Raw genomic sequence first — 21,602 nt, 5'->3', positions numbered from 1 at the left:
AAATGTTATGATCTCTATAAAATTTTGGAAATATATTATCCATTTTAGTGTGTAAGGATTGAAGTGGTTAGAAATAAAAAAATTCAAAGCAATTTATTAAAACTAAAAGTGCAAAGCAAAAGTGGCAGAATGTACGTAATATATAGGCTAAAGAGAAATCTTTGATATATTTTTCGTTGTTTTATAGTTTGAAAGAACAATCTTTTAAAACAAAACATTCAAGACTTTCTCTTTCTTTGCTCTACTATGGTTTTTTTTTTTTTCCCTATGCCTTTCTTTGAGTCACCTCTCTTGTAGGTTCCAAGGGGCTGGAGTCCGATGCTGCCCTTGGGTGATGCTCCGAACTGTTGGCCTCTGGGGAGGGTTATGTTAGCCGAAATAATAGTGGATAATACAAAAGAGGAACAAGTTAAGGAAAAACAAAACCGAAATGCATGTAATTGTAATTCAACCTTTTTACCAAAAACTCGAGAATGAAAGTTGCAAGGATGTCGAGGCACGTGGACCGCGTTTTCCTTAAACAGATTTGTCCCCTCCGGCGTATGCTTGAGGTTACGTTGGATGTCTGTCTCACAGGATACAACGACAACGACAGTAGCTCGATGCACTTTCGGAACCGTCCGGCGAACTAGAACTGGATCTTTCCTCTATCACGAAAACCGAACTAACAAGACAAAGAAAGACACACAACTTCGGAAGCAAGAGAGAATCCGAGAGAGAGGGAGAGATTTCTGAAATATGTGTCTTTCCTTCATGGGGAGAACCCTTTATATAGGGTCTTGAGAAAAAGGGTTTCGGAATCAAGCAATTATGGGGCTTAATCTCACATTATTACAGCCAAGAAACCATTCATTTCCCTCAAGATGAATTCGGCCACCTTTGTACATCAAGGTTCGGACCTTTATGACTGAAACTGATGGTATTAAGCTTATTAACCCTGGCAAAAAGGGTTTACCTCCATTGATCACCATTAAGCCTCCATTATGCTCATTTACCAGCCATTAAGCACAGCTTTATGCTCAGCCAAACGACTGAAAGCTGGAAGGACTTGGCTGAAGTAAAAATAAAAATTGCAAAAGTAAGCTCGCATGGAGCGGGTTTTTCGGTCTGGCATTCGTGTCCGCAGGTTGCGGGCGCACACATTGGCCCCCAACTCGCCAAGATCATGATTCGCACCCCCCATGCGCGTCAGAGAGCGTATCTGGTATACATGCTTACCTAGACTTTAAAGTGCAATCACTTATAAACACCACATTGGCTTCACTCCTAGCCAATGTGGGATTTTTGCAATTTTCCTTCTATATTTACCATTCCAAGTACCATACTTAGACCATAAATTTCTCATTCACCCAAAAATCATTTTGAGTGTATGAATACTCGATTTTGATCTCCTCGCGACAGAAAACGCAAATCCATCGAGACCCGTCCCCAAAACCTATTGGGCCCCATCCGAATATGGGCCTCAAAATGGGCTTTTAAAATGGCTTAACAAGACATTTTTCCAACAATTCCCCACATGAATGAAAATTGACCCATGACAAGAAAAACACAAACTCGACACGGTGATAGAGTTCTGCAGTCGATGCCTGCAAAGGATAGGTAGGCGTTACCCTTTGAACCTTCCCTTGTGTGAATACAAAAACTTTACTGGAGGACCAGTAGACGCGATGTCTTTGAATTGTTCTGCCTTCGTGTAAACGTTATTATACTTCACACAGACATCTTCCTGACATAATTCTGTTCTCATGGTTATGTTCGTTTCGGCCATGAACATCTACCTGGTTCTGCAAGAGTTTCTAAAGAATTGAGCCCTCACAATTCTCCTTTGAAGCGGCCCAATTTCTCTCTCACATAGGTGATTTCTTAATGAAGAGTAACCCATATTACTCCGCTCGGATTCCTGACGTATCCAACGCATAAGAATCATTAAAAACCAATGTTTAACCTTTTCCTCGTACGGGTTTCACTGTTATCATCATAGGAATAGGCTGGGGTTACCCCCACAGTGAACTCAGCCGGTTTAGACAATTTAGTTGTCCCACTGAACCTAGATCTTGGGATCTCCAGTCAGCTAGGTTGGGTTTCCATTGCTTCAACCTATTTTTTCATAGGCTTCAATCCCATTCCTCTAGATGTTTTTTCAACTTGATCTCAATTCAGTCCTTTGGTCAGCGGATCTGCAATATTATCTTTCGACCTTATATAGTCAACGACTATGACTCCTGTTGAGATCAATTGTCTAATGGTATTATCTCGACGACGTATATGTCTAGACTTACCATTATACATTGTATTGTGTGCTCTACCAATAGCTGATTGGCTATCGCTGTGTATGCAAATTGTAGGTACAGGCTTTGGCTAATCCGAAATGTCCTCCAAGAAATGTCTAAGCCATTCAGCTTCTTTGCCACATTATCCAAAGCAACAAACTCAGCTTCCATCGTGGATCTGGTTATTACCATTTGCTTAGAGGATTTCCATGAAATAGTTGCACCACCCAAGGTGAATACATATCCACTGGTAGCCTTAGAGTCCTGTGTATCGGATATCCAACTCGCGTCAGAGTATCCTTCTAAAATACCAGGCTCTTTTGTGTAATGCAATCCATATTCACGAGCATATCTTAAGTACCTCAGTACTCTCACAATTGCTTTCCAGTGGTCATCTCCTGGGTTACTCATGAATCTGCTCAATCTACTTACAGTGAAGGCAATATCTGGTCTTGTACAGCTCATTAAGTACATAAAACTGCCAATCACTCTAGCATACTCCACCTGAGATATGTTTTCCCCTCTATTTTTGGACAGATGTTGACTTATATCAATAAGAGTTCTGGCTATACCAGAATCATCCTTATTAAACTTGTCAAGTATCTTATCCACGTAATGTGACTGAGTCAATATGAGACCATCAGGCACCCTTTTGATTTTGATCCCCAAGACCACATCAGCCGGTCCCATATCCTTCATGTCAAACCTTGAGTTCAACATGTGTTTAGTAGATCTGACCATCCGATCATTACTACCTACAATTATTATGTCATCTACATACAGACAAAGCATGACATAACCATCGTCTGTATTCTTGACATAAACACATTTGTCACACTCGTTGATTTTGAAGCCATTTGACAACATAACATCGTCAAATTTCTTATGCCATTGTTTTGGTGCCTGTTTTAGTCCGTACAACGACTTCACCAATTTACAGACTTTCTTGTCTTGTCCTGGAGCTACACAACCCTCAGGTAGTTCCATGTAGATTTCTTCTTCGAGATCTCCATTTAGAAGGCTATCTTCACATCCATTTGATGAACTTCAAGATTCCGCAGCGCAGCAATCGCTAATATCATCCTCATAGATGTTATTCTCGTCACAGGAGAATACGTGTCAAAGTAATCAAGGCATTCTCGATATCTATAGCCTTTTATTATTAGTCTGGCCTTATACTTGTCAATTGTTCCATATGTCTTCATTTTTAGTTTAAAAATCCATTTAGAACCTAGTAGTTTATTTCCTAGTGGAAGGTCTACTAGTTCCCAAGTATGGTTTTGTAAGATGAAATCTATCTCACTCTTTATGGCTTCTTTCCATAAAGGACCCTCAGTTGAACTCACAGCTTCTTTATATGTTTGAGGTTCAGCCTCTAGCATAAAAGTTAGAAAATCCGGTCCGAAAGACTTTTCTATCCTTGCCCTCTTACTTCGTCTAGGCTCTTCCTCCGTTTCCACATTTTCATCATTTTCAGAATTTTGACTACAATCTTTTATAATAGTCTCAAAAGTTCATTTTGATGAACTTGGCTCATCTTCCTTAGTCTTACATGGAAATACATGTTCAAAGAACGATGCATTCCTAGACTCTATTATCGTGTTCTTGTGTATGTCAGGGTTTTTAGACTCGTGCACAAGGAACCGATATGCGGTACTATTATGAGCATACCCTATGAAGATACAATCAACCGTTTTTGGACCTATCTTCATCTTCTTTGATGTTGGTGCCATTACCTTGGTCAAACACCCCCACACTTTTAAGTATTTGTAGGAATGTTTCCTTCCTTTCCACAATTCATAGGGGGTTTTATCGATTTTCTTACGCGGAACCTTATTTATAAGGTAATTAGCCGATAAAATGGCTTCCCCCCACATGTTCTGTGGCAACCTAAAACTTATTAACATTGCATTCATCATATCCTTTAAGGTACGATTTTTCCGTTCAGCAATGTCATTCGATTGGGGTGAATATGGAGGTGTGACTTCATAATAATTCCATGTTGTGCACAAAGCGCACTAAATGGTTCAACATATTCACCACCTCGGTCACTTCTTACCATCTTAATCTTTTTATTAAGTTGGTTTTCAACTTCTTGCTTATAGAGAGTAAATTTCTCTGCAGCTTCATCTTTGCTTTTCAGTAAATATACATAGCAATACTTTGTGCTATCATCAATGAAAGTGATAAAATACTTATTACCACCTCTAGTTTGAACAAACTTTAAGTCACAAACATCACTATGTATTAAATCAAGTGGCTCAGTATTCCTTTCTATTGTTTGGAATGATGACCTTGTTAGTTTTGCCTCTACACAAATTTCACATTTATGTTTGGAATCGATATGAAATGTGGGAATGTGATCCAAGTTAATTAATCTACACAAAGTATCATAATTAACATGTCCTAGTCTACCATGCCATAAGTTAGAAGACTCAATCATATAAACAGAAGACTCTTTCTTTTTATTTATCTTTTTAGGTTTTACAGCTATGGCATTCATTTTCCACATGCTACTTTTTACATAACCCCTTCCCACATACATTCCCATTTTAGACAAAACTATCTTATCGGCTTCAAACACCATCCTGAAGTCGTGCATGCTCAGCATTGTCCCGGATATGAGATTCTTCCGGATGTCGGGCACATAAAGCATGTTGTAGAGCTTCACTTCCTTGCCCGAGGTCATCTTCAAGAACACCGTTCCTTGGCCCTTGATCACAGAAGTTGCAGAATTGCCTATGAAGAGCTTCTTTCTAGTTTCCAATGAAACTAGATCAGCAAGCTCGGCCCGGTCACAACAGATGTGTCTTGTAGCCCTAGTATCGAGCCACCACTCCTTTGGATTGGAGTCACCCAAGTTCACTTCGGAGACCACAGCAGACAAGCTGATGTCGGACACTTCTTTGAAAATGGTGTCCACAGCATTGGCCTCCTTATCCTTGTTTCGTTTTGGCAGCCTGCAATTCGCCGATTTGTGCCCAACCTTGTTGCAATTGAAGCACTTTTCTTGGAATTTCTTCTTGACAATTCCTCCCTTTGGTCCCAACTTGGATCCGGGCTTTCCTTTCTTTTTGGAGCTATCATGCTCCACCACATTAGCCTTAACAGAGCTCGCGGTTCCATTGGAGAACTTCTTCTTAGTCCGCCTATTATCTTCTTCGATGCGAAGCCTGACAACCAATTGCTCAACGATCATCTCTTTCCTCTTGTGCATCAGATAGCTCTTGAATTCCTTCCCGGAGGGGGGTAGCTTATCAACCAGCGCAGTTACCTGAAAGGATTCACTAATGGCCATTCCATCAGCATGTATTTCATGAATTATCAATTGGAGCTCTTGAACTTGACTAATGACAGTCTTCGAGTCCACCATCTTGTAATTCAGGAATTGGCCCACTAAGAACTTCTTAGCACCCGCGTCCTCAGACTTATATTTATGGTTCAAAGATTCCCATAAGTCCTTAGCGGTTTTCTTTGAGCTATACACATTGTAAAGCCTATCAGCCAAGCCGTTAAGCACATAGTTCCGACGCAGAAAGTCAGAATGGTTCCATGCACCAACCGCGTGGAATGCTTGAGCATCCACTTCATCCTCTCTAACAGTAGGAGGATCCTCTTTCAAGAATCTCGCAAGATTCAATGTTGTTAAATAAAAAACATTTTTTGTTGCCAAGTTTTAAAATTCAGCCCACTTAATTTATCAGCCTTTTCATTGTGGTTCATAGGAACCGAGACCGGCGAAGGCCGCGTCGAGGTTAAAGCGGGGGTCGGGACCGAGATAGACGTTTGTCCCACAGGTGACGGCACAGGCGTCATAGTGTTGCTTCCAGCAAGAACAACCACGTTCATATTATCAGCCATTTCTAAAAACAAAATTTCCAAGTTAGTAAGGAAATTGACAGAATTTCAAACAACCACAAAAATGTTTTTTTTTTCTTCCTTTTCCTGAAAACATTTTGGTCCCTTTTTTTTTATATATTCCCTGCAAAACCTCCTTTGTATAGATCCGAATCTGTTTTAAGATTGTTAGCCGAAATAATAGTGGATAATACAAAAAAGGAACAAGTTAAGGAAGAATAAAACCGAATGCATACAATTATAATTCAACCTTTATACCAAAAACTCGGGAATGAAAGTCGCAAGGATGTCGAGGCACGTGGACCATGTTTTCCTTAAAACAGATTCGTCCCCTCTGGCGTATGCTTGAGGTTACGTTGGACGTCTGACTCCCAGGATACAACGACAACGACGGTAGCTCGATGCACTTTCAGAACCATCCGGTGAACTAGAACTAGATCTTTCCTCTATCACGAAAACCGAACTAACAAGATAAAGAAAGACACACAACTTCGGACGCAAGAGAGAATCCGAGAGAGAGGGAGAGATTTCTGAAATATGTGTCTTTCCTTCATGGGGAGAACCTTTTATATAGGGTCTTGAGAAAAAGGGTTTCGGAATCAAGCAATTATAGGGCTTAATCTCACATTATTACAGCCAAGAAACCATTCATTTCCCTCAAGATGAATCCGGCCACCTTTGTACACCAAGGTTCGGACCTTTATGAATGAAACTGATGGTATTAAGCTTATTAACCATGGCAAAAATGTTTTACCTCCATTGATCACCATTAAGCCTCCATTATGCTCATTTACCAGCCATTAAGCACAGCTTTATGCTCAGCCAAACGGGTGAGTTTTTCCGGTCCGGCATTCGTGTTCGCAGGTCGCGGGTGCACACATTGGCCCCCAACCCGCCGGGATCGTGATTCGCACTCCCCCTGCGCGTGAGAGAGTGTCTCTGGTATACATGCTTACCTAGGCTTCAAAGTGCAATCACTTATAAACACCACATTGGCTTCACTCCTAGCCATTGTGGGATTTTTGTAATTTTCTTTCTACATTTACCATTCCAAGTACCATACTTAGACCATAAATTTCTCATTCACCTAAAAATCATTTTGAGTGTATGAATACTCGATTTCGATCTCCTCGCGATGGAGAACGCAAATCCATCGAGACCCGTCCCAAAAACCTATTGGGCCCCATCCGAATATGGGCCTCAAAATGGGCCTTTAAAATGGCTTAACAAGCCATTTTTCCAATAGGTTACCAAGTGCAGTAACGTGGATCTCTTCAGGAAGGCGTCGACTTAATCGCGGTTGGGGAAGGAAGAACATGCGTTGGAGAGGGGGCTTTTCTAGCGACATTTCGGCTGCTGCCTTCAGTGTTACTAATGCGTTCGCGAATCCAAGCCCTTTAGGATTTGGTCCCCTCAATACGATGTTTCCTTAGAGGGGGTTGATGGTCAGGTGGACGATTAGAGATGGAGGCGATGGAGGTGGAGTGGTTGTGTCCTTCTTTGCAAGTGTGGGCCTCGTGGGTGCTTCGACGTTGCTTCGTTCTAGGGGCTTCGACCTCGGTTAGGCGGCGGCCCTATGGGCTAGGCGTGGTCCCTTGCAGGAAGAGGTTGGAGGCGACATCATTGGCTCAGCTGTACTTTGACTTCTCTTCGAGCCGCTGGCTTTATCGCGACCTCCTTGCTCGTTTGTGGTGGTGGTCGGCATGTCATTAGAGATCTCGTCGGTGTCACTTGGTTTTTGTAATCTTATTTTAATTTATGTGTTTTTCAAATAAAGGCATTGATGTTTCCACCGTTTAATTTTAGTGTGTTTCTATTTTGTTGTTAGCTGCCAGCGTGTCTTCAGCTTCGTTTTGTAATAAAGGAAGTGGTTTCTTCAACTTTTGACTTTGGGTGTTTATTTTCCGTTAGTGTGAATTATTGGTCCGACTATAATTTTTTTAGGTCGTGGTGCTGATGTCCCCTCTCTGTGGGGTTTAATAATTTGCCCTTCCGACCTTGGAAGCTTATCTCAATGGGAGAGGTTTTTCAATTAGAGCCTCAAGTGTGCTCGTTCTTAGTGTGCCGATATTTTTTATTGTTTTCGGGCCTTAAACATGCGTCTGTCTCTCTAACGGGCCAGTAGTATTGTACTGTGTTGATTGTTTTTTTATTTTTGTTTAAATGTAATTTTTTTTATACAAGGGGAAGGGGAATGCCACCATTTTCAAGTGGGTCTTAAAGTGACTCGAACCTTTAACTTATGGTTAAAGTATAGAGGCTTACAACCAATTTTCTTTCCAAAAAAAAAAAAGAGACTAAAGAGAATAACCCTTGTACAAAATGAAAAGTTGACGGATCGTTCTGAAAATGGTTTTGGCTCCTTGATTGTTTTGTTCCCCTTCTAACTTCTAAGTGCCAATTCGGTAGTGTTATAGATTTTAATAGAATTGCTGTCAACTGTGCTAAAAGAAAAAATAACTGTTACAAAAGTAGTTCAGTGTTGGTAAATTGTAATTTTATAAGTGTTGTTGATTCCAAAAGCAATATAACAGTGTTTGATAAATTGTGAAGTTGAATTACTGCGAGTAATTAAAATGATTAAAATAAACACGATATAAAAATTTACACATGCATACTTATTTCATTTTAGTTTTATACGCAAACATTTGCTTAACTAAACTTTTTTTTTTTTTTTAAATTCCCTTAAAAAGAAAAGGAATTTAAAAAAAAAAAAAAAAAAAAAAAACTACACCCCACCGATTACAGATCTTGCTCCTCTCTACTCGCGAACCCGGCCAAATCACCTCCCCACCGATTGATTTCCTACTTTCTTCCTCCATCTGTTGAAAGCTAATTTGAGTTTTTTCTTATTGCGTTAATTTTCACGTTTTTTTTTTTTTTTTCCTAAATCTATTGTTGGTGATTTTTGTGAATTTTCAAGGATGTTATTTATGTTTCTCAATGAATGGTTTAAAGTGCATTGATTTTACAGAAAAAAATGGAGTAATCGAAAGTGAGTGGAAAAGATAAAACGTTGAATGTGTTCTGTGATATTTGTTAGAATTCATCATGGTAGAGACAAAAATGTTATTTTTAGAATTCATCAAATATTATAAAAGTTTTATTAATTATACGGATATAAATTGTTGCACAATCTAAAATGAGAAGTGGGGTTTTATCAACTTCTGCTTATGGCAGTAAATTGTTTGCAAATTCTACCAAATATAAATTTTAGGGAAATAGTAAAAAATAAGTCAATATGAAAAGTTTAAAAAAAATATATAGGTCAATTTTTAATTATAAAAATTAATAGGTCATAACTTGTCAAGTTATGATTTATAATTAGATAAGTTATGGATAAATTTATCAAATTATGGTTCATAATCAGATAAATTATGAACAATTATAGACAATAATTTATCAAATTATGATTCATAACTAGACTAATTATGAACAAAAATAATAATTTAATCTATTTATTAATTTATATAAATTATTAATCTATTAATTTTAATTTATTTTAAATTTTAACCTATTTCTCTTTTTCTCTCTAAATTTTAACTGTGGTTAAGTAGAGAATTTATTTTGGGGTCGAAAAAGCACTACCAAACTCGCTCTCTCGGTCTCTCCTCCCTACTTTCCCTCTCTTTTCTTTTCTTCTTCCCCTTTTGTACTTCCTCTGGCCGAACCCTCTCTCTCTTCATGGAAGCACAACCGAAGCTTTCTTTCCAGTAGAAGGCCGATTTTCTGCGGCGGAACTTGTTGGAGCAAGGAAAAATGTTGCAGAAATCTTAAAAATTTGAGGTATCGCTTTCTCGCTTGAATGATCTTAATCCGAAATTTCCCTATTGAATTGGTATTTCCTTCTTGATTTCAAATTCTAACTGTGATGAGATCCCAAAATTCTCAGTAGTTATATACGAGCCTATTGAGTTTTTCTTGATGAGGTTCTTGTTTATTCTCATTTTTAATTTCATTACTTCTCGTGTTACAGAAGCAACTTTTGCTTCGGATCATGGGCTAAGAAGAAGTCTTTGAAATGGACTTCCTAGTTTATTCATCCAAAGGACAATGCGGAATTTCGGCTGCCATCTACACAGTTTCAAGGTTATGTGATGTTTACTATACAATGGGAAAATTTATTAACAAGAATATGAGACGTTGACTGAATTGAAAGACAATACAGTAACGGAATGTAAAAGAAATAAGAGAAATAAGAGTCCGTTACACAATTATCTCATTATTTTTAACATCTAGCTGTAAAAGAAAATCACTAGCAAAAGTATTGGTCAGCAGTGAGAATTTTCGACATGTTGCAGTATCGGTTTGAATCGAAGGATTTTTTAGTGTCGCGAGGAAGATTGTGCCTATCATTTGGGATAGGGTTAAATATTCAGTTGCAGTATGGGTCCGTAAGGATAAGGAGTTTAGAAGCTGGGATCCATTTTTGTAGCTTAGTTGTTTTTGTTTTATTTTCCTTGAGAATAACTCTTCCTCTTTTGGCTGTACATAATTCGTATTATCAATACAAGTTTCGTTTTGAAGAAAAAATTAAGAATTTTCAACATGCTTACGGTGTACAATACATATATACTTGGGGTATAACTCACTTTCCTAACAAGTACGGCTAAGGTAAATCATTAAGAGAGACATTGCAGAACAAAATTGAATTCCTTTATGTTTCTCCCAATGAAAATCCAAATCACGAAATATGGGTTTGAATCTGTTTGTCCTTAAATGTCATGGACTATTAATTTGCTTGAAGAGACGCTTCTTTCTTGCTTATTCATGTTGATATAAGTGAAAAATTGTCTAACATTAGTTCTCTGTACAGCTTTTGTGGATTAAAAGGAATTCTTGGAATGTTTTGGTTTCTGGGCCTAGCAGTGGTTATAGTTACTTGAAAGTTTCTTTTAAATCCGTCCACTCTTTTCGCCAATTTAAGCAAGAGAAATCCAGTGGAAACTTCCAGACAAAAAAGAATTTGAAGTATTTGAAATCAAAAGAAAAGGAAGATGTAGACACTAAGGTTTACATGCGAGATACTGTTGCAAAAATATATACTATTCTAAAATATTCAACGTGGGATTCAGCTCTAGACCAGCTTCAGAGGCTGCCTATAAGATGGGATTCTTACACAGTCAACCAAGTTTTGAAAACCCATCCTCCTATGGAGAAAGCGTGGTTATTTTTCAACTGGGTTGCTGGACTAAAAGGGTTCAAGCATGACCAGTTCACTTATACGACAATGCTCGATATTTTTGGAGAGGCTGGGGGGGTTTCATCAATGAACTATGTTTTTAAGCAAATGCAAGAGAGTGGAATAAATATTGATGCAGTTACTTATACTTCTTTAATGCACTGGATTTCTAGTTCTGGAGATGTTGATGTTGCAGTGAAAGTGTGGGAAGAGATGAAAAATAGTGGTTGCAGCCCAACGGTTGTTTCGTACACGGCCTATATGAAGCTTCTGTTCCATAATAATAGAGTGAAGGAAGCCACTGGTGCTTATAAGGAAATGCTTCAATCAGGGCTTTCTCCTAATTGTCATACTTACACTGTTCTAATGGAATATCTTATTGAGTCAGGTGAGCCCAAGTTTACCCCATGCGTAATTCCCGTTTGTTGTTTCTTGTGTGGCCTAAATCTACTCTTTCATATTTTAAACCATGTTTCTCTGGGATATTGCCTTATTGGTGACTGCAAGATTGTGGTCAATCTTAATGGTTAATTGTTTTCTCCGTCGGCTATGTTGTGGTCGAATCACTCTCAACATTTTACGCACGTAATCTTAGTTGTTATCTAAATAATTTTTCTACATTTGTAATTAGTAGTAGATTAATGATTAATCATATTCTTGACTATCACCATTCTTTGAAAATTCCCTGTCACTAGTGCGATGATAAATATGCAATGAATGATGAGATTTTTTCCCTTATCGTGTTAGAAATATATGTTTGATGTTGTTAAAAACTCAAATTCGTAAGCTTAGTTTGAGATTGCTTCTGGAACTCTGAAAGCACGTTGCACAAAAAACTATGCAATCAGAGCGTCAAGTGATTTGCACAAAATAACAATGCAATTTTTAATTTTGTGAAGTTGGATGTTTTTAGCTTTCAGCTTTCGTTTCTGCTTCTAAAAGTAATGTGTTATTTTAAGGGAGATTTCTACTGTAGATCTCAAAAAAATGAACTACCGGAAGTTCTCTTTTTAAACATTAGATTTGTATTAATAGAAACTGTGTGTTTTGCATTTTTTTTAATCTTTATGTGATTTTGATTTAATCCAAGGGTTTGAAAGAGACACTACCGGTAGGAGGTGCTAGGTAGAAGAACCCTATTTTAAAAACACAGCAATCCCGAAAAAATCTTTAGCCTCTAATTCTATATTATCTTTGTTTGCATGGTGCTTACTGTTACACCCGAGTCTAGGAAGAATAAATATGAACGGATGTACTCTAGAGGTGCTCGCAACGTCTTCGGTTGGGGAAGGGATGTGAGTGCGTGAGGAAGTTGCTGAGCTGGATTATAGGCAGTTAGGCTAGGCTAGGGAATAGTGCCTAGAGAGTAGGGAGGTTATAACGGATTGAGGTGTTTTTAAGGGACAGTTTTGGGGAAGGAGAGAGACACGTTGAGAGAATATTATTTTACTATTTTGTATTCTTGGCCGAGCTGAGCTCGAGGTTGTTCCAGGGACGATTAATGAATTGGATCCTTTGGTTGAGGGTCCTTCAGAAGTCTATCTGTGGTGTTCTTTGTGTTGGTTGTGTGTTAATTTGTGTTGCAGGTACTCGGGAGCCTAACATTTTGGTATCAGAGACATCCACGGTCTGGGTGAGAAGAGGATGACGAAGGGTGTTACTCGTGGCGATCGGGTGGAGGAATTGGAGAAGAAGTTGGATGAATTGACGGAGAAGTTGTCGGGGTTGGATCGACTGGAGGAGTGTCTCAAGGGCTTACCTCAGTTGGTGACTAACCTCGTTAAGGAGGGCTTCGAGAGTTTCAGTCGCGAGTTACCGGACTCCTCGTCGAAGGAACGAGGGAAGGAGGCGGCCACCGCTCCTGCCACCGGAGCAGAGGAGACCAACGCCGTAGCAGGGCAGAGTGAACCGTGGGATCTGACTTCCGCAGGTTTTCCCCCGGCCAGACGACCGCACTACACAGTGCGAATGGACGGGCTGCGATATCAGGGGGCGACACCGGAAAGAGAGCAACTAGCGCTGGGAGTGTGGAGGGGACCGCCGCAGGATGGGAGAGGAAGTACCGCCTTGGGCTGGTGGCGAACCTCCCAATCTGGTTCCTCAACGACGGCGATTGGGAGGAAGTCCACCTCGGGTGGATTTACCACCTTTTGATGGAGATGGATGGCCGGTCTGGGAAAGACGGGCGGAGCGCTACTTCCGGGTCCACATGGTCCGACCGGATGCTCGTGTCCATGTGGTGGAAGATTTTCTCATAGGTAGAGCGTGGGAGTACTACAAGTGGGTCATGGAGGAGGAACTGGGCATGGACTGGGAGGAGCTAAAAGCCTCATTCGGGCAGCGTTTTGGACCTAAGGAATTCAGATCAGTTTAGGAGCAATTGGTGGGCCTGAGACAGCTGGGCTCGGTGGCGGAATATGGGGAACAATTTCAGGAATTGTCAGCCCGTATCCGAGGAATGGACTGAGCTACTACCTTAGGAATTTTCTTGAATAGGCTGAGTCAGGATCTGCAGGATGATGTCCGGATGTGGCAGCCTAGGAGTGTACACGAGGCAATTCAATTGGGGCTGCAGCTGGAGCACAAAATGAAGGCCTAGGGAACACGTGGAAGAGTAAACCACGTGTTCCATTCCAGCTCACCTCACCAAACGACAAGTCGTTTGGCAGCTAACAAGTGGAGTTCAGCCCCCATTAATAACCAACGTCCCTCATACGAGCAGACCCACAGGGTTGCTGGAACGGGACCGAGAGAGGGCGGTGGTGGTCCATGCCCGGCACAGTTGGAACGTCAACGGCGGAAGGATAACCGGGAGTGTTTCCAGTGCAGAGAGCCGTGGGTTGGCGGCCACCGGTGCAAGACCGGTACGCTCAGGATGCTCGAAACGGCGACAGAGGAGGACGACGGGCCTGAAAAGAAGGCGACACCGCCAGAGGAAGGCCGTGGCAGAACCGACTCTGAGGAGGAAGAAGGATTGTTGCTTCTCCAACCGGACCTGAGGTTGCAAGCTTTAGCGGGAATCAATGGGGGCGATACCTTGAAGCTGTACGACCACATACAGGGAAGAAAGGTAACCATTTTAAGTGGGGCAAATTCTTCATTTATCAGTTGGAACAGGATTAAGGGGTTGGAGTTGTCGATGTTCCCTATTCCGAAATACGCAATAAAAGTAGGTGATGGTTACTGCGTGACTATTGGGAGCATATGCCGTGGAGTCCGTTTGGAAGTGTCTGGGTTGGAGTTCGAACTGGATTTATACCCTTTTGAAATCCCGGGAGTGGATGTGGTCTTGGGGGTTGGTTGGCTCAAGCAGCTGGGTACTTTTAAGGTACATCGATTGATTGGGGTGTCGGCGTTATCCCGAGAGTCTATCTCGGTTACCGCCGTGGCTAAACTGGCCAGGAAGGGAGAAGAGTATATGGTGTAGTGGCAGAGTGCTACTTCACCCATTACCGGGAACGGAGGGGCAACGAAGCCTTATGTGGAGTAGTTGGAAAAGGAGTATGGATCGGTGCTTTCTGGAAAATTGGGACTGCCACCGTCCAGAACAGGGGGTCATGCCATCCAGAACAGGGGGTCATGCCATCGTACTACATCCAGAAGCAAAACCCCCAAATATCAGGCCTTATCGTTATCCCCACACACAGAAGAATGAGATAGAGCGCTTAATAGCCGACATGACAGTGGCAGGGATTATTAGGTCCAGCCAAAGCCCCTATTCGAGTCCGGTATTATTGGTCTGCAAAAAGGACGGAAGTTGACGGTTTTGTGTGGATTATCGGGAATTGAACAAGTTGATAGTGCCGAACAAATTTCCAATTCCTATAATCAAGGAATTGTTGGACGAGCTACACGGAGCATCTTGCTTTTCGAAGCTTGATTGAAAGAGTACCACCAAATATGCACGAGGCGGGAAGATGTCGAGAAAACGGCATTTCGGATGCACGAGGGGCACTATGAATTTCTAGTTATGCCCTTTGGGCTTACGAATGCTTCGGCTACCTTTCAAGCAATGATGACCGAGTTGTTCAAACCCCTGCTCCGGAAATTTGTTTTAGTTTTCCTGGATGACATATTAATTTACAGCCACAGCACACAAGAGCATTTTGGCCATCTACGCACCGTATTAGGACTGTTGAAGGAAGGGAGTTTCGTGCTCAACCTGAAAAAAAGTTTGTTTTTCCAAGATTCGGTGGAATACTTGGGGCATCGCATATCTCAGAAGGGTGTGGCGGCAGATCCGGGAAAGATCCGGGCCATGATTGAGTGGCCAATTCCAACCACAGTAAAAGGCGTGCGAGGGTTCCTTGGTTTGACGGGATACTACCGTCGTTTTGTGAAGAATTACGGCGCCATAGCACGGCCTTTGACTGAGTTGTTAAAGAAGGGGGAGTTCACTTGGTCGGAGGAGACGCAACGAGCATTTTAGGAACTCAAACGGCAGATGACGGAGACCCCAGTCCTTGCTTTACCCGACTTCAGTGACACATTCGAGGTGGAGACGGATGCATCAGGGGCTGGGATAGGGGCAGTCCTACTGTAGCAAGGGCGACCGGTGGCTTATTTTAGCAAGGGGTTGTCGCCTAGAACAATGGCGAAGTCGGTCTACGAGAGGGAACTTATGGCTCTGGTTCTGGCCATCCAGAAATGAAGAGCTTACCTTCTTGGCAGGAAGTTTGTGGTGCGCACGGATCAAAAGTCTCTTCGGTTCCTTTTGGAATAGCGGATTAGTACTCCGGCGCAACAAAAGTGGCTGGTGAAGTTGATGGGGTTTGAGTTTGACATCCACTACCGAGCAGGAAGGGAGAATGTAGTGGCGGATGCGTTGTCTCGTCGGGGTGGATGGGCGCAGGGAGGGGAGCTCCTGGCTATCTCGGGACCCCAATTTCTAGACATGGCGATCGTAGAGCAAGAGGTAGCCACAGACACCAAACTCAGCACCCTTAAGGAGGAGTTGAGCCGCGGGGAGGCACAAGGAAGCCATTATGCCGTGGAGAGTGGGGTGTTACTGCATCGGGGTCGGATAGTAATTCCAGCGAGTTCCCAACTCAAGCAGCAGTTGTTGGAGGAGTTCCACTCAACTCCAACGGGGGGACACGCGGGAACTCTAAGGACGTACAAGAGAATTAGCGCTAACGTGTATTGGCCGGGTATAGCAAAGGATGTGCAATGGTTTGTGGCTGAGTGTGGGGTTTGTCAACAAAACAAGGTGGAGTCAACGAGTCCGGCCGGGTTACTACAACCACTGCCCATTCCCGAGGCAGTGTGGGAGGACATCTCGATGGATTTTATCGAGGCTCTGCCTAAATCCAATGGGCATGAGGTCATTTTCGTGGTGGTGGATCGCTTAACCAAATTTGCACATTTCATTGCGCTCAAGCGGCCGTTCACTGTGAAGGTGGTGGTAGAGGTGTTTTGTCGAGAGGTGGTGCGCCTTCACGGCATGCCTCGAAGTATAGTAAGTGATCGGGATAAGGTGTTCACTAGCCTTTTTTGGAGAGAGCTATTCCGCCTCCAACAGACCACCTTACGCATGAGTTCGGCATACCACCCTCAGACGGATGGGCAGACCGAGGTTCTTAATCGTTGTTTGGAGGCGTATTTGAGATGCTTCACCAGTGGCCAGCCTAGGCATTGGAGCAGGTGGTTGTGCTGGGCAGAATATTGGTACAACACCAATTTCCACGGGGCTACTTGTATGACACCCTTCCAGGTACTTTATGGTCGGGCTCCCCCTACATTGGTACGCTACACAGGGGGCAGAACTGCAGTGGGTTCGGTGGATATGCAACTTTCGGAACGAGATGAGCAGTTGAAACAGTTACGATGCAACTTGGAGCATGCTCAGGAACGAATGAAGCGTTATGCGGATCAACGACGGGTGGAGCGAGAGTTTCAGGTTGGGGAGCTCGCTTGGCTGAAACTACTTCCCTATCGACAGGGATCCGTGGCTAGGCGCACCAGCAACAAGTTAGCCCCAAAATATCATGGCCCTTTTGAGGTGATTGGCAAGGTAGGTCTGGTAGCCTATAGACTTCGGCTGCCGGAGGGGTCCAGGGCGCACTCGGTTTTTCATGTGTCTATGCTAAAAAAGGTGGTCGGTGGGCGTGCGGTTTCACAAGAACCGGTGGTTGTCGACACCGCAACGGACATCCCCGAACCACTGTTTCCAGAAAGCTTGCTGCAGGGGCGCCTGAGGAAGCATGGGGGGCAGTCCGTTAAGGAAGTGCTGGTTAAGTGGCAGGGACGGGACATCGAGGACGCCACCTGGGAGGTTGTCGAGGAGCTGCAAGTCCGTTTCCCTACCTTCAACCTTGAGGACAAGGTCTCTTTTGAGGAAGGGAGTAATGTTACACCCGAGTCTAGGAAGAATAAATATGAACGGATGTACTCTAGAGGAGCTCGCAACGTCTTCGGTTGGGGAAGGGATGTGAATGCGTGAGGAAGTTGCTGAGCTGGATTATAGGTAGTTAGGCTAGGCTAGGGAATAGTGCCTAGAGAGTAGGGAGGTTATAACGGATTGAGGTATTTTTAAGGGACAGTTTTGGGGAAGGAGAGAGACACGTTGAGAGAATATTATTTTACTATTTTATATTCTTGGCCGAGCTGAGCTCGAGGTTGTTCCAGGGATGATTAATGAATTGGATCCTTTGGTTGAGAGTCCTTCAGTAGTCTATCTGTGGTGTTCTTTGTGTTGGTTGTGTGTTAATTTGTGTTGCAGGTACTCGGGAGCCTAACACTTACGCATGTGATGATCTTCAGGAAAATGCGAAGAAGCCCTTGAGGTTTTCAGTAAAATGCAAGAAGCAGAAGTACAGCCAGATAAAGCTGCATGCAACATCTTGGTTGAGAAATTGAGCAGATCGGGGGAGACGTTGGCGATGTCCAAAATCTTCAACTACATGAAAGAAAATCATATTGTCCTACGCTATCTGGTCTTTGTCGAAGCGTCCAAAGCTTTAAAAGCTGCAGGCGAGAGCGATTTCCTTCTTACACAAGTCAATCCTCACTGTTCCATTGAATCTGCCAGCAAAGATTCAGGGGGAACAACTCAAGCTGATAACCCTTTAACTGCAGATGAGGGGCTCATATTGATCCTCTTGAAAAAGGAAAATCTTGTTTGTGCGGATTCCTTGCTTGCTGGAATTGCTGATAAAAATACCCAACTTGACCCTGCAATCATCTCAACCATCATTGAGGTAAATTGTGACCAATGCAGGCTTAGTGGTGCTCTATTGGCCTTTGATTACAGCGTGAAAACCGGCATAATTATTCCGAGAAACACATATTTAACCCTGATAGGAGCTTTGATCAGATCATCTTTATTTCCCAAAGTGGTTGAAGCTGTTGAGGCAATGATCAAGGCTGGACATTTAATTGGAATATACTTTGCTTCTATTCTGCTATACAAATTTGGGCATGCTCGAAAGCCGAAATATGCTGCTAGAATTTTTAATTTATTGCCTGATGGTCTCAAATGCACTGCAACTTATACTGCTCTTATTGGAGTGTATTTCTCTGCTGGTAATTTTGATAAGGGACTTGAAATTTTCAAAACCATGCAGAGGAATGGGAATTTTCCTTCATTAGGCACGTACAATGTTTTAATAGATGGCCTTTCAAGAAGTGGTAGAGTTAGTGAACTTGAAGATCTTTGGAAGGAAAAGAAGAGATTCCATGCTCACGACGGGCATTCTCAGGATATTAAACCCTTTGAGGAAAAGATCTGTGATCTGCTATTTGTTCGTGATGTCGTTTCTTGATGTGTATTTTGTTGTTAAAGTGCATGCATTGCTAACCAGTTTAGTTTATCTTGATATTTTATTTGTTAACCACAATTTACCTTCATTTTTGTATGTTAACCACCGTGGAAATGTAAACTATTGAAAATTTGTCCACATGTATGTGTGTATATATATTTTAGTAATTCTGTAGCTTCTTTCTGATTGTCATATTATTATTTTTTAATTTATTTAATAAGAAATTTTTTAATAATTAGTTGGTTAATACACAACCAATGCAAACATTTTTATGAGTATCGCTTTTAAAATAATAAGGATTATGCAGACAAAAAAATTAAATAAGGACATATCTTAAAAAATATGTTTCAGTGGAAAATCCAACACAACCATATTAAGGCTTAGTTTGGTATTGCTTTTCCATTCCAAAATCAGCTTTGGCTTCTAGCAAAAGTTGATTTTAGTGTTTGGTAAATCTCTTCAAAAGTACTTTTTGAAAAAATTTTCAAGAATCTACTGTCAAAATTAGAATAAGCCTAAAGACAACTTTAGCTTTTAGATTGTGCGGGAATCAACATAGTACAATTAATGAAACTTTCATAATACTCATAATGCCTCTAATAAAACTTAAAATTTACAATCTTTCCAATCTAAAATTCAGACTCATAATATAATATAATATAATAGTAATATTGTAACAAATAATATCATAATTATATTAATAACTATAATATTATCATATAATATTATATTATAATTATATTATAATTATTTTAATAATATGATATTATAATTATTATTTTATAATATATTATATATTATATTGTATTGATATAATTATATTTAGTATATTAATAATACTATAATAATTAATATAATTAAATATTAATATAATCTTATAATTCTAATATTATTATATATTATACGTAATATTATAATATGTTTTATAATATTGTAATTATATTAACCATTTTAATAATATTATTATATTCTATATCATAATTATATAATATGTTATTTAATAATAGTTTTATTGTATTATATTAAATATAATAATAAATATACATTATATTGTACTTATATATGTTATATTATAATATAATATAATATGATCATTATTTTTAATTATTTCAATTATTATTTTAATAATATTATTATATTCTATATCATAATTATATAATATATTATATAATAATAGTTTGTATTATATTAAATATAATAATAAATATATATTATATTATAATTATATATATTATATTATAGTATAATATAATATAGTCGTAATTTTTAACTATCTACAGCAATTCAACCTCATAATTTACCAAACACTATTACGTTGATTTTGGAACGAGTACAGCTACTATAATTATAGTTTACCAAACACTCAGTTACTTTTTGTAACTGCTGCTTTTTCCTTCAGCACAGCTAAAAATAATTTTTCTAAAATCTACAGCACTACCCAACTAAGCCTAAGTGCCCAACCCAATTAGACCTCGAAAGCTCTTTACAAAATGCGACGAACGGTTCAGATCAACTAAAGCGAAATTCCAACGGTTGTGATCTACCTGTGATAGGTGACTTTCTTCCTCTTTTCCTTTTGTTCATACAGAAGCTCTTTAGGCAACAAAAAAAAAAAAAAAAAAACATTATTACTGGTGCCACTTAAATTTTAGAGTCGTTTTTATTTTGTCTTTCAAAATTTAAAATTTTTTACTTTGTCTCTTAAATTTTGAATTGTTCCTAATTAACCTTTTATATTGGAGTTTCTATCAAAAACAAATAAAAAGAGAATAATGGAATCATATGATCTTTTTGTTTGAAGATCTATTAAAAACAAACAGATAAAAATCACATGACTACACTTAATTCTTTTTTCTTGATCTGATTTTAACAAAAATTTGTACAAAAGGGCTTCAATGAGACTAATCTAAAATTTAAGTGTAAAGCTAGAGTTTTCAAAATTTATGGACAAACTGAAAATGATCTCAAAATTCAAATGCATCAATAATAATAATGTATAAAAAAAAATGTGAACATTCAAAACGACGTCATTCAACCTCACTGCGTTCGCACTATGAGTTTTTATTTTTTATTTTTTATTTTTGAAGGAAATTTCTGGCGGCTCCAAACGGAAAGAAATGAATCATTTCTCATTTACCTTGCGAGAAACGAAACCGCGAAGAAGAAAATAAATAAATAAACCACAAAAATCAACGTTTCTCACAGAGACAAAAGCACAAACACTTTCTGAGCATAGTAGAGAAAAGGAGAGAAAATGGTGCTATGGGAGATTACATTAGGGACGGCGTATTTTCTGGGTCTGAAGCGCACATACAGATTGGCTCTGAGAATTCAGCGACGCCTCATAAGCCCCAAACATCCTAGGATCCGTCAATTTCTTCATAGGTAATTCTTGTTTCTTGTTTGTTTATCGGTTCTTTGTTTTTTTTTGTTTTTTCCTTTTTTTGGTTTGATTGGTTCATATTGTCGTCTTTGTTTGGGATTGGAATGACTTTGAAGGAAGTTGTAACGGATTGGGGAATATATATATAT

The 21,602-nt window shown here is 40.2% G+C and overlaps 2 protein-coding genes across 2 annotated transcripts in view; both read left to right on the top strand.

Annotated features, from left to right (window-relative positions):
- The first annotated feature begins 9,758 nt into the window (after positions 1-9,758).
- LOC21400740 (pentatricopeptide repeat-containing protein At2g01390) lies at positions 9,759-19,204 on the top strand. The gene is made up of 4 exons (XM_010098637.2): positions 9,759-9,914; positions 10,105-10,217; positions 10,945-11,698; positions 18,073-19,204. The coding sequence occupies exons 2-4, from the start codon at positions 10,182-10,184 to the stop codon at positions 19,071-19,073; spliced, it is 1,791 nt and encodes a 596-aa protein (XP_010096939.2). The 5' UTR covers positions 9,759-9,914; positions 10,105-10,181; the 3' UTR covers positions 19,074-19,204.
- A 1,915-nt stretch (positions 19,205-21,119) lies between these two features.
- Positions 21,120-21,602, top strand: part of LOC21400739 — a 2,634-nt gene continuing 2,151 nt past the window's right edge. Inside the window, exon 1 of the mRNA XM_010098636.2 lies at positions 21,120-21,455. Coding sequence (XP_010096938.1) covers positions 21,325-21,455 — 131 coding nt within the window. The 5' untranslated portion in view covers positions 21,120-21,324. The remainder of the gene's footprint in view (positions 21,456-21,602) is intronic.

Source organism: Morus notabilis, unplaced genomic scaffold, assembly GCF_000414095.1.
Source record: "Morus notabilis unplaced genomic scaffold, ASM41409v2 Scaffold332, whole genome shotgun sequence".
Classification (NCBI taxonomy): domain Eukaryota; kingdom Viridiplantae; phylum Streptophyta; class Magnoliopsida; order Rosales; family Moraceae; genus Morus; species Morus notabilis.
The sequence above is the reverse complement of the archived record's forward strand: the minus strand, read 5'-3'. Positions and strand labels throughout refer to the sequence as shown.

What these genes read in the sequence shown, in the direction of transcription:
- LOC21400740 (XM_010098637.2), top strand. Translation starts at nt 10,182, where the DNA reads ATGCGGAATTTCGGCTGCCATCTACACAGTTTCAAG. An exon ending in GCCATCTACACAGTTTCAAG is followed by an intron (nt 10,218 to 10,944) that starts GTTATGTGATGT and finishes TTCTCTGTACAG; the next exon opens with CTTTTGTGGATTAAAAGGAA. An exon ending in GGAATATCTTATTGAGTCAG is followed by an intron (nt 11,699 to 18,072) that starts GTGAGCCCAAGT and finishes GATGATCTTCAG; the next exon opens with GAAAATGCGAAGAAGCCCTT.